The sequence below is a fragment of the Ahaetulla prasina genome, chromosome 2 (assembly GCF_028640845.1).
Source record: "Ahaetulla prasina isolate Xishuangbanna chromosome 2, ASM2864084v1, whole genome shotgun sequence".
NCBI lineage: Eukaryota > Metazoa > Chordata > Lepidosauria > Squamata > Colubridae > Ahaetulla > Ahaetulla prasina.
This window is the reverse complement of record NC_080540.1, coordinates 208,865,226-208,887,006: the sequence shown is the minus strand read 5'-3', so window position 1 is coordinate 208,887,006 and position 21,781 is coordinate 208,865,226. Positions and strand designations below refer to the sequence as shown.

The 21,781-nt window shown below is 38.7% G+C and overlaps 1 protein-coding gene across 2 annotated transcripts in view; it reads left to right on the top strand.

Annotated features, from left to right (window-relative positions):
* The first annotated feature begins 175 nt into the window (after positions 1-175).
* Positions 176-21,781, top strand: part of RNF20 (ring finger protein 20) — a 31,008-nt gene continuing 9,402 nt past the window's right edge. Inside the window, exons 1-15 of one of the 2 annotated variants that reach the window (XM_058169021.1) lie at positions 176-288; positions 2,912-3,080; positions 3,593-3,760; positions 3,847-3,994; positions 4,124-4,306; positions 6,893-7,011; positions 9,371-9,517; positions 10,462-10,539; positions 10,653-10,772; positions 13,581-13,760; positions 14,222-14,357; positions 15,009-15,130; positions 16,259-16,650; positions 17,336-17,453; positions 18,240-18,389. In XM_058169021.1, the coding sequence (XP_058025004.1) occupies positions 287-288; positions 2,912-3,080; positions 3,593-3,760; positions 3,847-3,994; positions 4,124-4,306; positions 6,893-7,011; positions 9,371-9,517; positions 10,462-10,539; positions 10,653-10,772; positions 13,581-13,760; positions 14,222-14,357; positions 15,009-15,130; positions 16,259-16,650; positions 17,336-17,453; positions 18,240-18,389 (2,232 nt within the window). In that variant the 5' untranslated portion in view covers positions 176-286. Of the gene's footprint in view, positions 289-1,077; positions 1,480-2,911; positions 3,081-3,592; positions 3,761-3,846; positions 3,995-4,123; positions 4,307-6,892; positions 7,012-9,370; positions 9,518-10,461; positions 10,540-10,652; positions 10,773-13,580; positions 13,761-14,221; positions 14,358-15,008; positions 15,131-16,258; positions 16,651-17,335; positions 17,454-18,239; positions 18,390-21,781 lie in introns of those variants that run through there. The other variant, XM_058169023.1, reaches the window with a different exon arrangement.

The window sequence follows — 21,781 nt, the reverse complement described above, 5'->3', positions numbered from 1 at the left end:
AGCTCAGCAACCGTAAACAAACAACAAAAAAAGGAGGGGCGGAACCCCGTGGAGGCACCGCCACAAGTTTTGACAGAAAGAAGCCGATTGGCGGCGGAGCCAAAGCCCCCCTCCGGGGGGGGGGGTGTTCCGTGGAAAACTTAACTCTTAGGAGTTCCGGACCACGAGGGGTGCTGGGAATTGTAGTTTCAAAAAGCACCGCGAGGGGGGGAATGGTCGTCGCAGCGCCCGCTTTGCCAACCGAGCTCGCCAGGACCTCAGCTTTCTTTTTTAAAATTTAAACAGCATGTATGTTATCTTTTCAAAAAACTTCTTTAATTAATTAAAACTAAATGGTTGATACCTAGGACGCTGGCAGCAATCCGTATCAACCATTAGCACCAGTCAACGGTATTTGTGATGCATTTTTGAATATTCAGTTGACTGAGTTTCATGTTTAATGAAACATATAGTATAGTAGTAGTAGTAGTAGTAGTAGTAGTAGTAGTAGTAGTAATAATAATAATAATAATAATAATAATAATAATAATAATAATAATAATAATAATAATAATAATAATAATAATAATTGCTCTGCATAGAAAACGGTCCTTCAGTGGCTGCAGGGAGCTGGCGAGCTAAATAATCCCTTACTGCAGCCGTTGAGATGCCCGAATGGCCGTTTCTAAAAACTTCGCGCTCCGTTCTTAAAGCAGGGGTCTCCAACCTTGGCAACTTTAACACTTGTGGACTTCAACTCCCAGAATTCTGGCTGAGGTATTCTGAAAGTTGAAGTCCACAAGGCTTAAAGTTGCCAAGGTTGGAGACCCCTGCTTTAAGAAGAACAAGAGGTTCCGACTGATGGAATAATGGTATCCTGAGCCGTTCAGAATCGCTTGGTAGAGAGAGAGAGAGAGAGAGAGAGAGAGAGAGGGAGAAAGAGAAGACGGGCGGCGTATAAATTTAATAAATAAAAGGAAAGAGAAGTTAGTGAAAACTGAACCCGGAATCTGAGCACCTTCGCTCTCTCGCTCCCTCTAACGATTGTGAAGCTATGGGTGCGGCAGCCATTTTGCGTCAGGGCAAAAGAGGCCGTTCTAAGGAGGGGAAGAAGCGAGGCCGGATTGGTCGCTTGGCGTTTTATCGTCGGCGTACGGTTTCCTGTGGCGATCGTTGTAGGCCGCAGGCTCTGTGGGGGTTGGTGAGCAAGTGCAGAGGGAGAGACCGTATCGGCGGTCGGGGAAGCCTTCCGTTTTTTTTTGTGGGTGTGTGTGTGGGAGTGTCGCCCTCCTTCTCACCTGGGACGGCGTCTGGGGAGAAGGGGGCTGAAGAGCCGGGACTCAGTGCTGTCGTAAACCGAGTGGTCTCTCTCTGAGCCTGGGGGTGCCGGGGGATATGGAGGAATGTGTGGGGCTGGAAGAACCGAGGACGTTGGACTGCAGACCCAGCGAGCGGTAAACCGTGTGCTGCCCTGGGCGGCTGTTGACAGCTTCGGGCACTGTAGGTGACTCTCGTTAAGAGTTCCCCTGAGCATGAGCAAAGTTTTCCCCCCCAACCTTTTCTTTGAGCAAGCAGCATTTAAAAGACAGTGAAGCACTGTTATTTTTCCCCCAGTATGTTTTATCGGTTCTTGTTTTTTGTTCCCCAGGGCACATGCCTCCTTTTGATTCGGCAGACAACCACAGAGAGGACCAAGGACTCCATAGTTCAATCCTAAGCTCCAGATAGTCTGTTGTCATCTTAAGTTTTCAGTAAGCGGAATAGCAAAAATGCAAAGATGGCAAGAAGGTGGGACAGAGTTACCAAACGAAAACATATGACAGGCTAAGGAACCGGGAGTGGGATAATACTTTATTCCTTAGCCTGCCATTACGTTTCGTTTGTTAACTCTCCCCCACCTTCTTGCTGTCTTTGTATTTTTGCTGTTCAGCTTATGGAAAGCTAGATGACAGTGCAAGTAGTCCCCAATTTACAACAGTTCACTTGGTGACCGTTTGAAGTTACTGCAGCACAGAAAAAAGTGACTTAGGACCATTTTTCAGACTTATGACCATGACAGCATCCCCATGGTCACATGATATATATATTCAGAATGCTTGACAACTGACTCACATTTATGATGGTTGCACTGTCACCTTTTGCAACCTTCTGACAGTCAATGGGGAAACAATCATGTCACTAATTTAACACCTGCAGTGATTCAGTTAACAAATGTGAAAAGTAATAAAATGGGGCAAAGCTCACTCAACAAATTTTTCACTTAGCAACATAAATTTTGGGCTCAGTTGTCATAAGTCTAGGACTACCTGTAGAATATCTGTAGCTCAGGATTGAACTATGGAGTCCTTGGTGCTCGAGCTTGGTTGTTTGCATACAGATGTTTCATTAACCAACTAGGTAACATCATCGGTACCAGTAAGTGTGGTGTTTGCTTTCTGTTTATATACTTTAGCTTGCTTTGCCAGTTTTTGGTGGGAGTCTAGTAGGGCAATGAAACATCTGCAAGCTAACAACCAAGCTCAGAGAGCATTAAAGACTCAATAAGCAGATGCAGTTATGATCCCTGTGTGCTTCAAAATAATTAAATGTAAATGTTCTCAGAGGATTATCAGCAGATCTCAAATGGGCAAAAAAGCAGTAAATAGCTAATTAAACAAGCATTTTTGAGATCATTTTGTAGATTCTAAGATGGAGAATGGTTTTTTTTCTTTGTTTAAAACTAATGAGGCCTTGAGTGCAAAAATTATAATACAGGAGCGGGGATTTGCATGCATTTTGTTTCAAATATAATTTGCCTTGTTTAGTTTTTTTCCTGATTATTGGAAATATGTCTTAATAATAAGAAAAGTTAAATAAGAATAAGAAACTAATAAGAAACTAATAAGAAAAGTTAAAATTCAACTATTTACAGTGTTCCTTCTCTTTCTTTCAGGAAGAATAATTGGAGAAGTGGGAACCTCCAGTTTGTAGCTATGTCTGGGATTGGGAACAAACGAGTGGCTGCGGAGACTAGCCCATCAGCTCCTCCAGAGAAGAAGGCAGGAGTTGAGGACTCAGAGACCACTGTGGAGACTATTAAGCTTGGTGGCGTTTCCTCAACGGTTTGTATCTCATGTTGGGTTTTACTCTTTCTGTGGAATGCAATATTATTTTGATTATTATGCTCCCCTGGACTTCCACAGCCACTGGGATGGGTTCTGTCACAAAGCTGTATGGACTTGGGTCTAACTCTCATGGAATGTTGAACTTGTTTCTAGGGTAGGATGTGGGTGATTAATTGTGAGTCCTTATTAATTATTTTTCTCTTTCATACTAATTTTCTTTTATGAATTTTTATAGGAAGGGGGGTATTTGAGAAACTTTGTGCGATAACCCCTTTCCTATAGTGTGAAATGTTATGAATTGGATTTTGATATTTAGATACCTAGTGTTCTCTAGATATTTTGGAATTCATTAGCAAAGGATTGTGGATACTTTGGTCCAAAAAATGTGGAGCGCATCAGGTTGCTTACTGCTGACTTACCACTTACCACTTCAGACATACATTGAAATGAATAGTTGTTCTTCCCTAGATCAACATTGTAATCACTATACCATGTTGGCTGTATTTCAGGAAGAACTGGACATTCGCACGCTTCAGACTAAGAACCGAAAACTGGCAGAGATGCTGGACCAACGACAAGTTATTGAAGATGAGCTGCGAGAGCATATAGAGAAACTGGAAAAGCGTCAAGCCACGGATGATGCTTCGCTACTGATTGTCAACCGCTACTGGAGTCAGGTCTGCTGCATTTTTCTCCTAATGGTCCCATCCCTTTAATTTTGCTTGGCAAACTTTCTTATCAATGAAACATGTCCTCTTTTCAGTTTGATGAGAACATTCGCATCATTTTGAAACGCTATGACTTGGATCAAGGCCTTGGGGATCTCCTGTCAGAGCGAAAAGCTTTGGTGGTACCAGAACCAGAACCCGATTCAGACAGCAACCAAGAACGTAAAGATGAGAGGGATCGTGGTAAAGTATCTGATACAGGATGATAGATGTTTTACAGATGCTTATTATCTATGGTAGTATGAAATAATTTGTTTTCTGGATCCAGATTACATCTAGTTATAATTACTTTCTTGCTTTATTATAATTTAGGAGAAATATTTGAACCTGCATTCTCCTTTCTGGCTACACTGGCTAGTAGCACTAGTGAGGAAATGGAATCCCAACTACAGGAACGTTTTGAGTCTTCCCGCCGTGCAGTCACACAGATTGTGACAATGTGTGATAAACTTCAGGAGAGAGTGGATGTGCTGTCTCAGAAACTGAACAGTGGAGGTATGGCATTTTTCAGAATTTATGGATATACTATATTGCATTTTAAAAACATTTGTACTTAGATAACCTTTCAGGGAATATGGGCTAATCTGTTGCTGGTCCATTGATTTTACCGCCAATTTGGCAAATAAATAATGATTTATTAGATATTTGGCTGGAATTGTAACTTCACATCAAGAGAGTTGCCACAATAGGGCAGACAATGCCTCGTAGTAAACTGGAATTATCAGATAAAATGAATTTTGAATTTGATAAACTATATTAAGGGCACTTTTTGACTCTTCTCATATTACTATTTTTCCAATTCCCATTACTCCTGGCTAGTGCCCATATTTTCTGAAGATTATCAATCCAACAACGTGTTTTGATATCCTTGAGTACAGTATCTTGTTGGAGCTGGAAATTGAAAGAACAGGCTCTGGTGATTTGCCATGCCTTCCAAGTTAAATGATATGTCTATTTTCACATGCTTAGGTCCAAACTACTTGCAGGTTAACCTGGTATATAATCCAGTCTGCACTGTAGCTCAATGCATCTTTGTAATCTTCCTATCACACATGTGATACTATTCGTTTCAGTTGCTTTTTAAATTTGATCCATCTTTCTATTGCTGAATTACATTTGTTTTCTGATTTAGTTGAATCCTAATAAAGTCAGTGAAAAACGTTCATTTTGGTTGCTTTACGTAGATAGTACCAAACATCATTAATATTTCAACTTATTCATGGTACACTTTGCTGCTTGAGGTTTGAATACACAATGGTTATTTATATATTTTATAATTTGTAGTTTGTTTGATTTCTTTATTGTACTTTAGTTCTGTGTAATAGGGAGTTCACTACAATGTTATTTATACCATTATAAATATATTTAGAAATATCTATAAAACTGAAAAGAAATAAACAAAAAGGAAAAGCAATAAAATGCTATAGGAAAGAGAAATCCTAAAAACTTCTGATGTAGTATAGAATCAAAATATACATTAGAGTGCCATTGTGGCACAATGGTTAGAATGCAGTATTGCAGGCTACTTCTGTCAACTGCCAGCTGTTGGATCCTTATTGGCTCAAAGTTGACTTAGTCTTCCGTCCTTCCGAGGTCAGTAAAATGAGGACCCAGATTGTTGGGGCAATATGCTGACTCTGTAAACAGTTTAGGGCTGTAACTTATGAAGTGGTATATAAATTTAAGGGCTATTAGCACTAGCAATAGCACTTAGACTTATATATTGCTTCACAGTGCTTTACAGCCCTCTCTAAGCAGTTTTCTGCCATTAGTTTTCTGCTTCGCTTTCTGCTCTAATGGCAGAAAGTGAAGAGGAACTAAAGAGCCTCTTGATGCGGGTGAAGAAGGAAAGTACAAAAGTTGACTTGAAACTCAACATTAAGAAAACTAAGATCATGGCATCTGGCCCTCTCAATTCCTGACAAATAGATGGGGAAGAAATGGAGGTAGTGACAGATTTTATTTTCCTGGGCTCCAAGATCACCGTAGATGGGGACTGCAGCCAAGAAATTAAAAGACGCTTTTTCCTGGGGAGGAAAGTTATGGCAAATCTAGACAGCATACTAAAAAACAGAGACATCACCCTGCCAACAAAAGTGCATATTATCAGGGCTATGGTTTTCCCAGTTGCAATGTATGGCTGTGAAAGTTGGACCATAAGAAAGGCTGGGAGGCGAAGAATTGAGGACTTTGAGTTATGGTGCTGGAGAAGACTGCTGCGAGTCCCTTGGGCTGCAAGGCAATCAAACTGGTCAGTCCTAGAGGAGATCAACTCTGACTGCTCTTTAGAAGGCCAGATCCTGAAGATGAAACTCAAATATTCTGGCCACCTAATGAGAAGGAAGGACTCCCTGGAGAAGAGCCTAATGCTGGGAAAGATTGAGGGCAAAAGAAGAAGGGGACGACAGAGAACGAGGTGGCTGGATGGAGTCACTGAAGCAGTGGGTGTGAGCTTGAATGGACTCTGGGGGATGGTAGAGGACAGGAAGGCCTGGAGGAACGTTGTCCATGGGGTCACGATGGGTCGGACACGAATTCACAACTAACAACTAAGCAGTTTACAGTATCAGCATATTGCCCCCAACAATCTGGGCCCTAATTTTACCGACCTTGGAAGGCTGAGTCAACTTTGAGGTGGTGAGAATCGAACTACCAAACTGCTGAAAGTCAGCAGAAGTGAGCCTGCAACATTGCATTCTAACCACTGTGCCACCATGGCTCCATTGCTACACATTGCTTTTTTGATATATTTTTGGACAATTATTTTCAAATGTTATTGAAATTATTTCCAAATTTTAATAATGAAAAATTTGAAGAATGCAGAAATTTAATTAGCTATCCTGTTTTTTGAAACAGTACTCTAAAATTATTCAAGATTATTTAGAATTGTTCCCATCATCCCGAAGTCTGTTCTTAAAATCTCTAAGACTAGAAACTTTCTTTAAAAATTAAAAATAATTGGGTTCCTATGAAAAATATAATTATTGTGTCTTGTATATTTCTATTCTTTAAAGAAAATATTTAGAGGCCTGATGGCTTCAATACAATAATGTTCATTCTCCCCCCCCCCCCCATCTTCAGATGTATCCCTAATGGAAGAAGCTGTTCAAGAGCTGAATACCTATCTAGCAAATGAGAACAGAAGGCTGCAGGAATTGGCTGATTTGCTTCAGGAGAAACATCGCTCTATGTCTCAGGAGGTACAAAGAAAGGTTCTATGAAGCTATATAGCAAAAGTGATGGGGCCAGGAAAATTGTAATGTGATTTTGGGGGGGCAGAGGAAAAGACATAAAAGAAAAGGATGTTAATTAAGAAGCTGCTGAATCTTACATATAAATTATTTGCTTGGCCTTGTAACCTACACAGTGCAAAATTTGAGGTCTCTAGGAGAAGAATAGATTGGTGATGTTCAATGAAGGGAGAAACTATAAGCTGTGGAATCTAAAAACAGATTGTGAAGAAGAAAACAGGAAGCAGAGTCTCATAGTGCCAGCCAGTTATTAGGTGAATAGTATACATTTATGTGTATCACACCACTAGTAAAGCTGAAACAACGTCAAGTGCAGTTCATTGTTACGAATCTTATGGGTGCAACTGATCTTTTTTCATTCATTAGCTACCATGAGAAGTGCAAATAAAATATTTGTTGTTAATTTTAAATTTATTTTTATTCTAAAACTGAGACTTTAGAATTCACCAATAGACCAAGTTAAATAAATACACTGCTCCTTATAAATTGATTGGGGGTAGGAATAGGCTTTTTGAGGTTACTAGAAATGGGTGCAGATGGCTGCACTCAGATATTCTGTTTATTCAGATATTATTGGGATAATGGCACCAGTGTCCTCATAATTTTTCTGCTAGGAGCATGAGCCATAAGATTGTGGCTTCTCATCTCTACCAACTTACAGTTTGACCATCCTCTGGCACTTGATATCCTTCTCAACTTATTCTCAAATAATTGACAATCTCAGCTATTCAGGTAGTAAGGCTTCACATATATTGCTCCTCAATGGTTGCTGTAGGACCCATGAATTTTGTTGAAATTCATAGGTCCTAGATGGAGAATATGGATGCAATACAGGTAGTCCTTGACTTACAGCAGTTTATTTAGTGACCGTTCAAAGTTGCAACTACATTGAAAAAAGCAGCTTATGACTATTTTTCACACTTACGACCGTTGCAGCATCCCCATGGAAACATGATCAAAATTCAGTGCTTGGCAAGTGGTTCATATTTATGATGGTTGTTGTGTCCTGGGGTAATGCGATCACCTTTTGCGACCTTCAGACAAGCAAAGTCAATAGGCAATCCAGATTCACTTAACAACCATGTTACTAACTGAACAGATGCAATGATTCACTTAACAACTGTGGCAAGAAAAGCCGTAAAATGGAACAAACTTGCTTAGCAGATGTTTCACTTAGCCACATAAATTTTGAGCTCCATTGTGGTTGTAACTCGAGGACTACCTGTAATATATGGAGATGAATTAACCATCAAGCTAGTTTTGGACTGAGGTGCAATATATTGCGGTTAGGGTTGCATTCTCTAAAAAATCACAGCCTTAGGTAGTTCTGTACCTTGTATTGTTCTTGGAGTACAGAGACTATAGCTACTGTGGCTAAGAAAAAGAGATTCTGGATACTGTCACTTCTTGCCTTGAATATTGCAGCATGGCCAATAGGGGAAGCTTCTGGACAGCATTAGAAATGAAAGCAAAGTCAAAATGCCATATTGCTCTCTGCAGAGTGCTGTGTTCACTGTCATTTGTTCTCTGTGAACTGCACTGGCTTCTTTGTTTCTCAGTGATGCTCAAGTTGTTGATTCTTGGAACCAGCATTTCTCACTTTTAATGAACATTTTATTCTGATGCTGTTGGGGCTACTCACTAACAATTAAGTTAGGTTACTTACTTTCAGTTTTCCCTTTGTGTCTTGCTTTCAGCTCTAAATGCATTTTAAATATTTCTAAATATTCAGTTTAAAAATTGTGAGTCTGTCAAAGCAATGCTTTCTTTTTTGGGGAGAAGCATGACATACATTTCTGAAACAGAAAATTAATAAATGAAAAACTTGCCTTCTTCTTTTTAAGTCTGCCTGCAATTTAGTTCATTGTTCTCCTGCTGTAAGAGGACAATCCTGTAATTATTAGTCAGCATGAACATTTGCTTCAGAAAAGGTATTCTGTTACTGCGGCATTTTAAAACTGAAACGATTCTCATGTTGTTAAGGTGCCTTTAGAGTTGTGGTTCAATATCGTGGCACAGAAATGAGTCATTCATAGGATGCATATTGTGTATAGGTTGTGGAATTTGCAGTGATATCCTGAACGGGATAGGCTGTGGGTGCAGTTGGAAGGGAGGAGCAAGGAAGGAAGTTTCATTAGTAGCCTCTGAAAATTCCTTTGATTGCAAGCATGTGGCAGTGTCATCCTTGGTGAAGGTGTAAGTAAAATTTAAGATTTTTGTGTAACACACAGAATGTCAAAACTGAGTAGTCGCTCTCTAGAATAAACACAGGAATCAAATTCCATTCCTTCTAATTTCTTTGCCTCAGTTTTCCAAATTACAAGGGAAAGTAGAGACAGCAGAGTCTCGTGTATCTGTGCTAGAAACGACAATTGAAGACTTGCAGTGGGATACGGACAAAATCCGCAAACGAGAACAGCGGTTGAACAGGCACCTGGCAGATGTTCTAGAAAGAGTAAGTAGCAGCCCCAGATTAAAAAATAGGAACATAAACGGTAATATTTCTCGGTTAATGTGAAAATGTGGTCATCAGCTTGGACTTTCTTTCCTACTTAGGTAGGCTAGGCATTTTGCATTTCAGTGAAGGTCTCTGAAGTTGCACAGTATAGCAGTTGTTTTTTTTAAAATGAGAACTGGAAACCAAATGGATAAAATTGGAGGAAGTAAAATATAACAATATTAATATACCTCTTTTCAGAAAAAAAGGCTTCCTACTTTAAATTTCCTCTTGGAAAATTGTTCTTGAAAGACAGTGGAAACCTCCTTTGGGACAGCTGATGAGGGCTGCTCACCTATTATGAAAAAATTTCTAATAGCTTGTGGTAGCGCTTTGAATAGCTTCCTGCTTTTCCCTGGAAGAAACAATATTGTATTATTATAATAAATAAATATGCTATTCTAAAAACAATGTATTAATAAAATAAAGTAAAATTTTGGAATTTGGCTTGCTTTCACACCTCATTTGAAATTGTTTTGAGTCAGAATAAAGTACATATTTAATTCAGTGTTGTTTTCTTCATAAACCATGACTAAATATTTCTCTAATCTATTTTTTTGCATTATCTATATACATCTCCGTGAGGGGCAGAAATTATTGCTATTGATAATTTAGTTTCAAAAGTTAAAATGCACATACAGAAAAACAACCAAAAAGCTTTTTAATCTTTATATATGCAGAGGGAAATCTTAAAACAACATTTTCAAAAAAGCTGGGGAGACCAAATACATTATCTTTTTCTATTTAATGATGGCAATGACGATCAGTCCTTAACTCCAATTGGATAAGTTTTCATTTTGTACAATTTGCAGCTTTTGAACAGTGTCCTTTTAATAACAGCTGTTAAATGTTTCAAAAGAGATAATCTTAATACATGTTTTTTAAAATTGTAAATGTTACAGGTAAACTCAAAAGGATACAAGGTATATGGAGCAGGTAGCAGTCTCTATGGAGGTACAATCACAATCAACTCTCGAAAGGTAACTTTTAAGCTTCAGCGTCATAGAGGTAGTGGGGGTGGGGATCAGAGAATGAGAGCACAAAGCAAAGGATGTTAACACATTTGTGGTCCTGGTTTTCTTCCATTTTGCAGTTTGAGGAGATGAATGCAGAACTTGAGGAAAACAAGGAGCTTGCCCAAAACCGTTTGAGTGAGTTAGAAAAATTGCGTCAGGATCTTGAGGAAGTAACAACTCAGAATGACAAGCTAAAGGTATGAATAGGACATGTGTTTCCTAAAAGTCTGGAAACTGTTAAATTTGAAAGTGCAGTTCACTCTCACATATGCAAGGCTTTAGAATTAACAATCAGTAGTTCCTGTCTTTGTTATTGAATGAACCAGTTTTCCCAGGTGTGTCTTCTGAATGGATGAAATGTATGCAGATATGAAATCTCTGCAGTACTTGGAAGACATTATCAGAAGTTTAAGTCAGAAGACTATTGGTTTTGGTCAGCGTCTTAACCCCAAACCTTTACAGCCTGCTGCTTATTCAACAGAGTATAGTATTCAGTCTGGATATGTGGGTGAGCCAGACCAATTCAGGAACTGAAAACAGCTCTCTTTCCAAGAAAAGCCTTTGTCCCACGGGAATATCTCTTGAAGCCAAAGGTAGCCCTTTCTAACCACAGCAGCTCCCATAAAAGGCAGATCATTGCATTTGTATAATGAATTTATGTATTTCTTCTTTTCTGGAGAAAAGCCCTCAACATGACATACCAAATCTGATATTATTGACCCTTCAAACAGATATAAATTGCAACCTCTCCAGGTCTATGGTATGGGTGGAATTCAGCAGATATAAATGGCTTTGATTTATTGTCTTAATTCATCATTACTTTATGTTTTTTCTTTAAAAAAAGTATTGCAAGAGTATAACTCCACATTCTCTATATGCTTTGTTGATTTTAATACATTAGTTTCATTGTAATTGGTATAGTTAGGAAGCAGATTTGTCTGATGCAATGCTGCCCCCCTCTGGACTAATAAAGCAAGCTGGAGATATTAGCAACATACTTTGTCTATATTATTTTAAATACTACTCTGATATTTATTCCAAAATAGAAACAGATTCCTAATGACAAGATTATTACATACATTATTTAATATATGTATTTTCTTCACACAGATGAAAGCCAGATAGTTAAGGTTTGAAGTACTCTTCCCTCTAGTCTCTGAAAATCCCCCAGATTTCTTTAGTTTTAATTAGATGGCTGTTGAATTGTCCATCTTCTCATAGTTTCCATCTGCATAGTTCTTTTTACAGAATGCCCAAAATATGCAAGAGCAAAGTTGTATATATGATAGCCTAGATATGTTGTGTGTTTTGATTTTATTTGGGAAAATAAAAACACCATCTAAGATATTAAGATCATTCCATTGCCTTAGAGAACTCTGGTCTCTTGAATGTCTCTTGAAATTAGGGACATGTTGTGATACATATTTTATTGCAAGGAATATGCAGTTGGAATAAGATTGATTATCCAGTTGATCAGTTGAAAACGTCTTGAAACTTTAGCCTTCTTTCAGTGTTATAATTGCAACATTTAATAGGTGATATCACTCATATGATATAAAATAAAGTCAGGTCTCTGTAAAAATCAAACATTCAGAGCAATGTTGCAGGTGTGGGAATGACAATGTTGAAAACTAGCTGCTCTTGGGGAAAGTACATTGGCATGTCTTTGGGGTGTCATGGTTTCAGCAATGCCATCAAACTGATAAATAATTGGGTTCCAGCATATTTTGTTTGTAGGCAATGATCAATTGAAGAAACAAAATTAAAGCTGGCATTCTTCATATTGACCAGTGTTCCTCAGCCTGGCAGCCTGAAGATATATGAACTCCAAATTTCAGACTTCTCCAGCCAACATGCTGGCTAGGGAATTCTGGGAGTTTGAGTCCACACATTTTCAAATTGCCAAGACTGAGAAAGAATGATATAGACAGTAGTAGGAACCAAGGTTAGAAATTCCTCGCAAACCCATAGCTTACTTTTTTCCTGGGGATTTTCCATGGTATAGATGTCAAATTGATTAATAATATGAATTTATATTACATTAAAGGGATGCGGTAGCTCAGTGGCTAAGATGCTGAGCTTGTCGATCGAAATATCGGGAGTGGTTCGAATCCCTAGTGCCGCATAATGGGGTGAGCTCCCGTTACTTGTCCCAGCTTCTGCCAACCTAGCTTTCCGAAAGTATGTAAAAAAATGCAAGTAGAAAAATAGGGACCACCTTTGGTGGAAAGGTAACAGCGTTCCGTGCGCCTTTGGCGTTTAGTCATGCCGGCCACATGACCACAGAGACGTTTTTGGACAGCACTGGCTCTTTGGCTTTGAAACGGAGATGAGCACCGCCCTCTAGAGTCGGCAACGACTAGCACATATGTGCGAGGGGAATCTTTACCTTTATCTTTTTATAAATCACTTTCTCCAGACTAAAAAACAATTTTGATTGTGCTCTGAATTAATTTTAATACATTGCATCTAAATATCCAGTGATACATCTCATGGTATGAATTGAATACAAGTCTCTGATGGGATTACTTCAATTCAAGAAGTTGTTCTGCTGTTCTTTTAGAGTCTCTCTTTATTTTGCCATAAAGATTGTTTGGAAATCGTACTGCAGCCTCTTACTTTATTATCTCACATATAAAGTTTGCTACAAAATATGCAGGCTGTTGATTTTATTTAATCAGAGCAATACATAAATGTTTACTACATGCATATGCTTTAATTTAAGATTATATTGTCAGATTTCATGATTCGTTGTTGTTTTCTTTTTTAATGGCCCTTTGGGATTTTATGTAAAAGCTTGATAGCAATTTTGTTTTATTAACCACCTCAGAAATAATTTGGTTCCAAGAATTGTTTTAGTTGTTATGAATAAAAGGATAATACTTAAACCTAACTTTCAGATTGGGGACAGTTGCTTTTTTTGTGTGTGTTTTTTCAATTGCACTTTGTTGCCTTTATTTCTATCAAATATATATGAATCACTTCTCTTTCATGGGCCCAACTAGGTGGATCTAAGGCGGGCAGTGGAAGAGGTAGTGAAGGAAACTCCAGAATACCGTTGCATGCAGTCCCAGTTCTCTGTATTATATAATGAGAGTCTCCAGTTAAAATCACAGCTAGATGAAGCCCGCACTTTGCTACATGGCACCCGAAGTACTCACCAGCGCCAGGTGGAACTGATTGAGGTAATGGCTTTCTTCCTTTGTCTCTCTTACTTTGTCCTGAAAATATAAGAAAGTGAGTGTTGTATCTTTTGCAGCTTTGCTCATTCCAAATGTTTTGGACAGTAACTCCTACTAGTCCCAGCTATCAAATATGTGGTTCTTGCTGACTTGGAACATTTCAGGGTGAAAATGTTTTTGCAACACAAACTTTAAAGCCTTTGTGTCAACATCAGGATAATCAGGTAGAGATTGCAAAGACAAAAGCTACTAGTAGATAAATAGCAAGTAACTATTCTGGCCAAAATCTCTCAGAAACGGTTCAGAATAAAAAAATGGTGCAGGCAGAAATAGATGATACCACATTTTAGTTGTGTTTCAAGTAAACTGCATAATTTCTGTTACCGGAATATCCATTATGGTTCTAGAAAGCCTTTCTTCATCATGGCAGCATTAATGCAGCAACCATTGTTTTGCCTTGCCAGCGGGATGAAGTCAGCTTACATAAGAAATTACGAACAGAGGTTATTCAACTGGAAGACACTCTTGCCCAGGTTCGCAAGGAATATGAGATGTTGCGGATTGAATTTGAACAGACACTTGCAGCTAACGAACAAGCAGGTAATTCATAGCAGGTCTTTCATAGAGATCCTACTTTGTTGATTTTGCAAAACCATTTGCACAAATGATCTTTTTCAGACTGCATAACTTCACCAATGGCATAGCTCTTCATGATTGAACACGAAAAAGGGCCATTGGTTTTAAAATTTATATGATCTTTTAAGTAAGCCTGAAGCACAAATCTAATGGATGGGTGGATATGAGTCATGAGGTTTCCACTTCTATAGTACAGTATTTTGGATTCATTAGCATGGAGCTTTTTAAGGGCACTTTCTATGTGTTCTTGCAATTTTTTTTATTCCACCATAGGTCCTTTTGTAATTGGATTGCTAGAATCGCAGGAGCTAAAGCCCTTTATAAGCACCATTTTGAAGGATGGCTGCTACTTGATCATCTGCAAAGTTCTTGTGAATAATATGAATATGACACTGTGTGCAACATTTCAATAACTGGAAATGATCAGAGGTCAAAAGGAGGGTCTTTTGGTCATTGAGAGGTGACATTTCATTTGTTTTGGAGGCTTGTATTAGTCGTCCCTAATATAAATCTTCATTGGTTAAAATTAGTCTAGGAATTAGTCTATTTGAGGAATGGTTATTAATGTTAAAATTGAGAAGTTGATATAACACATCTGTTATGTGTGTGTTGTAGGCCCCATCAATCGAGAGATGCGCCACCTCATCAGCAGTCTCCAAAATCATAATCACCAGCTAAAAGGGGAGGTGTTGAGATATAAGCGGAAGCTGAGGGAAGCTCAGTCTGACTTGAGCAAGGTAAGGGAAAGGGAAAAATAAAGATTGTCTCAAAAAACTGGAAGCAAAAAGATGTGTGTTAGTTCAAGTTTGAAGAACATGTGGGATATTGCTTGCATGACCAGCTGTGCTTTTTTTAAGACTGTGCTTTTTATTTATCATTTTATAAGTACTCCTATTAGAAATGTTTCTTAAACTACTGCCCAATAGTTTTAGTTGCTTTAATTGATCCATTCTGGCTATTTTTACAGAAAAGTTACAGTAAATGAATTGTTGAAGAAAAGCAGGTTGTGTGCAGAAAACACTACAATCTGGAGATAGATCATAGGAGGTTCTCTTACTGTTCCAGACCACGTCCAGACCATCACAAAACACAGCCTGTTTCAGAAAAAATTATTTCTAAAGATTGCTGGCATACTCCCAGAATGTATTATAATGTCTCAGAATTCCCCCTAATCCATCCTCAAGTTCCAAATTTTTTATTAGTTTTATCAAAATATGAAATACAAAGAAGAATGAAAATAGTTGGGAAAGCAGGGGAGGAAGAAGGGAAGACAAGTGCAGGATAAAAGGGGAAAAGGAAAGAATAGCATTGCATTGACTTCTTACCCTTTTTAGCCCAGTTGAATAAAATGATATACAGCCTCAACTTTTTACTTTTGCATAATAATATATACTAGCCGTTTCTATAACAACGAACCTATCTAATCAGCGAAACCCAAATACAAAATTTCATTTTTTTCTACCTCAGGCACAAAGTCCAGAAGTAGTTTCCAACTGGAAACAAAGCTGTATTCCTTGATTGGGTCAGTCAATTTAGCCATCTCTGCTAATTCCATCAGTTTTTTCTCCAGCCAGCCATCTGTTGTGGGAATTAAAGTATCTTTCCATTTTTATGCACAGAGCATTCTTGCTGCTATCAATAATGTTACATCATCAGAGCAGAATATTTGCATGTATCAACTATGCAGGGCATGAAGGATAATATACAATGATCTCTGTGTTTTCACATTTGGGTGAACAAAAAAGTGTCCCACCTTACCCCATTTTTGAGACTCTGCTTTGGTATGTGTTGGTTACCACTGTAAAATGAAGGTAAAGAAGAGGTGTTTTTTTGAAAACCCATTTCAAATTATTGTTCTACTCCAGACTCGTTCTCGCAGTGGCAGTGCTCTCCTGCACTCCCAATCCAGCACTGAAGACGCCAAGGAGGAGCCACCAGAGATCAAACAGGAAGCTGAGGATCCTTCTCATGCTGCAACCTCCAAGGGACCATCTGAGGATGCCTTGGAAACTAAAGCAAAACGAGATGAAGAAGAACGGGAGAGGGAAAGACGAGAAAAGGAGCGGGAACGGGAGAAAGAAAAGGAGAAAGAAAAAGAAAGGGAAAGGGAAAAGGAGAAAGAAAGGGAAAGGGAAAAGCAGAAGCAAAAGGAATCTGAGAAGGAAAGAGAATCTACCAAAGAGAAGGACAAAGGGAAACATGATGACGGAAGGAAGAGAGAAGCTGAGTTGGTCAAGCAATTGAAAGCAGATCTTAAGTAAGTTGATCTGCATATTTTTTTTCCCCTGGGGGAGTTGTACTGTGATAGCTGAAGATGATTTTTATTTTGTGGTTCCTGTGTGACATTACTGTGTTCAAAAAAAGAGAGAAGAAAAGTAACAGAGGGATTAAAGTTGGGTCCTAGACCTTTTCATTTTCTAACAGTGGGTTAAACTTTGCAGATATTGTCAATTTAAAAGGGTTTGTGGAAGTCACCTGGGATTACTTTTAGGCTGCCTTCACCAATGAAGCGATGATGAAGCATCTGTGCGAGATGCTCACAGTATTCAGCACCAATTAATAGCCTTTCAGCTATATAAGTCGCAATTTTTAGGCTATTTGCAAAGGGCTGATGATAAGCAATACCATCATATTTCACAGCCAGCATTTTTTCAGGTTTTCTCCTATGAGACACTCGCCTTATTGGAACTTTCACTTAGCAAGAAGTAGCCTTGCAGCCTCCAGTTGTGACACTGTCTAGGGTCGAGATCATTTATTGATTTATTCCAGCACACTTATAGAACAAAATGAATAGTCTTTTTTTCTGTTTAGTCCCCAACATGACTCCTGGGGGCAATAAGCCCTAACTTAGTGGGAAGAGTGAGCTGAATTGTTGTTTCCAACTAGACAGTGCTATACAGTTTTACACTTACAAGTTCTGTTTTATTTTCCAATCTACTCAGGAAGGCACAAGAGAGCCAGAAAGAAATGAAGTTGTTGTTAGATATGTACCGCTCTGCTCCCAAAGAGCAGAGAGACAAAGTTCAACTGATGGCTGCTGAAAAGAAGGCTAAAGCTGAGGTAATCATGTTTGATGTGGTCCAAAGTATTTTCTGTTCTAATCTCTCCCATAATATAATGGACTCTGATTTTTAAAGCACCATAAAGCAATCTGGAAAAAAGCCTATCCTTTAATATTTTGTATTTCAAGCACTCAGATTCTGCTTGTCAGTTGGAAATTACCAAGCAGAATCTGAATGCTTGAAATGCAGAATATAAAGGGATAAACTTTAAATATTCAATGAAGATCACCTAATTTGACTGCAAGTTTCCAGATTGCTTTATGATGCTTTAAAAAGTAGTTTGGCTTACAAGTCCATAAAAAAGAATCCTTGCCTTTTCCATGCAGTCTAAAAAGACATGGAACAAACAAAGAACAGGAACCAAACAAAGAGAACAGGAAAACAAGAATATTTGGGTATTGGAATTTAGCGACATACTGATCTTATAATGAATATAAAAGAACATGCCACAAGTCATTATCTTTTTGTGTCACAAACTGGAGTGGAATCAGTTCTGTTGTTTTTTTTTTTCATTTAAACTAGTGATGTGACTCCTCTTCCTCTTTCCAACTGCTACAGTACAGTTCAATGGGTTGATGAAGTCCTCTTTTTGTAAAATATTTAAGATTGCATTCTGTCTAGTGCTAATTAGCAAATCTATCAGACCTTCTTTTTACTTCCTCCAAGTAATTCTGAACAAACTTTAGGATCCTTTGAGCTATCCTCCTCCTTTACTGTTTGCATATTCATTTTCTATTCATTAAAAAAACAAAACTTTTCTCCTGGACAATTCTGCTTTGTATAGTTGGAAGAGCTAAGACAAAGACTGAAGGAATTGGAGGATAAGGAGAAGAAAGAGAGCAAAAAGATGGCTGATGAGGACGCTCTCCGAAAAATCCGGGCTGTGGAAGAACAGATAGAATACTTGCAGAAGAAACTGGCCATGGCAAAACAGGTAAGAAGTAGTAATGAGATGGTTGAGAGGCAAGTAGAGCAAATAGTCTTATTCCTCAAGAATGCTAAATCTTTGATTTACTCTTAATGGCTAGGTAAGAGGTGATTGGAATTTAGAATGTTGATATTTTTCTCTCTTCTTACTACCATCCCCACCAGATATCCATGTCCAAATGGATCCATCTACTCTGCTAGGAAAATGTGTATTTATGATAAATTATATGTATCGGAAAGATAGAATCCAGGATATACTACATTAACTAATTTGTTAATTAATAAATTGGTTTAAATGATATGTCAGTAACTAAAAAAAATGTAGAAGCTCCCGATAGTTACTTTTCATCAAACATAATCACAAACTGATGATACCGTAATGATGACATGCTTATGATGATGCCATCATGCAAATACTACTGTTACATATTTGAATCCCGATGTCTGAAGTAAATACATAGATTGCAATATAAAAATAGTCCTCTTTTAGTGACTGCTTCATACCTTTCTGCTTACGAAGGTGATGAAGAGGTGACTTTGCAGCTAGTCCTTGCATTTATAACCTTTGTAGGTCTGTAAAGCAAAAAAAAGCTGAAGCTGCAACTTAAGCATGGTTGCAATTTCATTTAGCAACCACTTTGCTTAGTGACCGAGTTGCCAGTCCCAATTCTAGTTATTAAAGAATTTGTTGTTAGTTGCGAAGTCATGTCCGACCAATTGCGACCCCATGGACAACGTTCCTCTGGGCCTTCCTGTCCTCTACCATCCTCTGGAGTCCATTTAAGCTCAAGCCTACTTCAGTGACTCCATTCAGCCACCTCGTTCTCTGTCGTCCCGTTCTTCTTTTGCCCTCAATCTTTCCCAGCATTAGGCTTTTCTCCGGTGAGTCCTTCCTTCTCATTAGGTGGCCAAAATATTTGAGTTTCATCTTGTCAGGGTTGATCTCTAGGACTGACTGGTTTGATCGCCTTGCAGTCCAAGGGACTCACAGGAGTCTTCTCCAGCACCATAGTTCAGAGGCCTCAATTCTTTGGCGCTCAGCCCTTCTTATGGTCCAACTTTCACAATCATACATTACAACTGGGAAAACCATAGCCTTGACTATACACACTTTTGTTGGGAGGGTGATGTTTCTACTTTTTAGTATGCTGTCTAGATTTGCATTGCTTCCCCCCCCCCCCCCCAGAAGTAAGCATCTTTTAATTTCTTGGCTGCAGTCCCCATCTGCTGTGATCTTGGAGCCCAGGAAAATAAAACCTGTCACTACCTCCATTTCTTCCCCATCTATTTGCCAGGAATTGAGAGGGCCGGATGCCATGGTCTTAGTTTTCTTAATGTTGAGTTTCAAGCCAACTTTTGCACTCTCCTTCTTCACCTGCCTCAAGAGGCTCTTTAGTTCCTCTTCGCTTTCTGCCATTAAAGTGCTATCATCTGCATATCTGAGGTTGTTGATATTTCTCCTGGCAAGCTTAATTCCAACTTTTGATTCATCTAGCCCCACCTTTCTCATATAAGTTAAATAGCTAGGGTGACAGTATACAGCCTTGCCGGACTTCTTTCCCAATTTTGAACCAATCAGTGTTTCCGTGTCCAGTTCTCACTGTTGCTTCTTGCCCCACATATAGGTTTCTCAAGAGACAAATAAGATGGTCTGGTACTCCCATTTCTTTAAGAACTTTCCACAATTTGTTGTGATTCACACAATCAAAGGCTTTAGCATAGTCAATGAAGCAGAAGTAGATGCTTTTCTGGAACTCCCTAGCTTTCTCCATTATCCAGCGTATGTTGACAATTTAATCTCTAGTTCTTCTGCCTCTTCAAAATCCTGCTTGTACTTCTGGTAGTTCTCGATCCACATACTGCTGGAGCCTAGCTTGTAGGATTTTAAACATAACCTTACTAGCATGTGAAATGAGTGCAATGGTGTAATAGTTTGAACATTCTTTGGGATTGCCTTTCTTTGGATTGGAATATAAACTGACCTTTTCCAGTCCTGTGGCCGCTGTTGAGTTTTCCAAATTTGCTGACAGATTGAGTGTAGCACTTCTACTGCATTGTCTTTTAAGATTTTGAATAGCTCAGCTAGATACTCTCTCCTCCACTAGCTTTGTTGTTGCTCAGATTTCCTAAGGCCCATTTGACTTCACATTCTAGGATGTCTGGCTCGAGGTCAGTGACAACCCCATCATGGTTATCAGGGATGTTAAGCTCATTCTTGTATAGTTCTTCTGTGTAATTTTGCCACCTCTTCTTAATCTCTTTTGCCTCTGTTAGGTCCCTGCCATTTTGGTACTTTATTATGCCCATCTTTGCATGAAACGTTCCCTTCATATCTCCAATTTTCTTGACGAGATCTCGGGTCCTCCCTGTTCTATTGTTTTCTTCTATTTCTTTGCACTATTCATTTAAGTATGCATTCTTATCTCTTCTAGCCATTCTCTGGATTTCTGCATTCAACTGGTTGTATCTTTCTCTTTCTTCCTTGCCTTTTGCTTCCGTTCTTTCCTCAGCTATTTGCAGAGCTTCTTCAGACAACCATTATTGCCTTTCTTTTTCTTTGAGAGGGTTTTAGTTGCTACCTCTTGTACAATGTTTCGAACCTCTGTCCATAGTTCTTCAGGCACTTTGTCTATCAGATCTAATTCTTTAAATCTATTTGTCACCTCTACTCTATATTCATCAGGGATATGATTTAGTTCATACCTGAGTGGCCTAGTGCTTTTCCCTACTTCATTTTAAGCCTAAATTTTGCAACAAGAAGCTCATGATCTGAGCTACAGTCAGCTCCTGGTCTTGTTTTTACTGACTGTATAGAGCTTCTCCATCTTTGGCTGCAGAGCACATAGTCAATCTGATTTCTGTGTTGACTGTCTGGTGATGTCCATGTTTAGAGTTGTCTCTTGGGTTGTTGGAAAAGAGTGTTTGCTATGACCATCGTATTATCTTGACAGAATTCTATCAACTTGTGCCCTGCTTCATTTTGTACTCCAAGGCCAAACTTGCCTGCTATTCCGGTTATCTTTTGGCTTCCTACTTTAGCATTCCAATCCCCCCATGATGATAAGAACATCATTTTTTGGTGTTAATTCTATAAGGTGCTGTAGGACTTCATAGAACTGGTCAATTTCATTCTCTTCAGCACCAATGGTTGGGGCATAGACTTGGATTACTGTTATATTGAATGGTTTGCCTTGGATTCGAACTGAGATCATTCTGTCATTTTGGTGATTGTATCCCAGTATTGATTTTCCTACTCTTTTATTGATTATGAAGGCTACTTCATTTCTTCTGAGGGATTCTTGCCCGCAGTAGTATACCTGATGGTCATCTGAATTAAATTCATCCATTCCTGTCCATTTTAGTTCGCTGATTCCTAAAATGTCGATGTTCAGTCTTTTC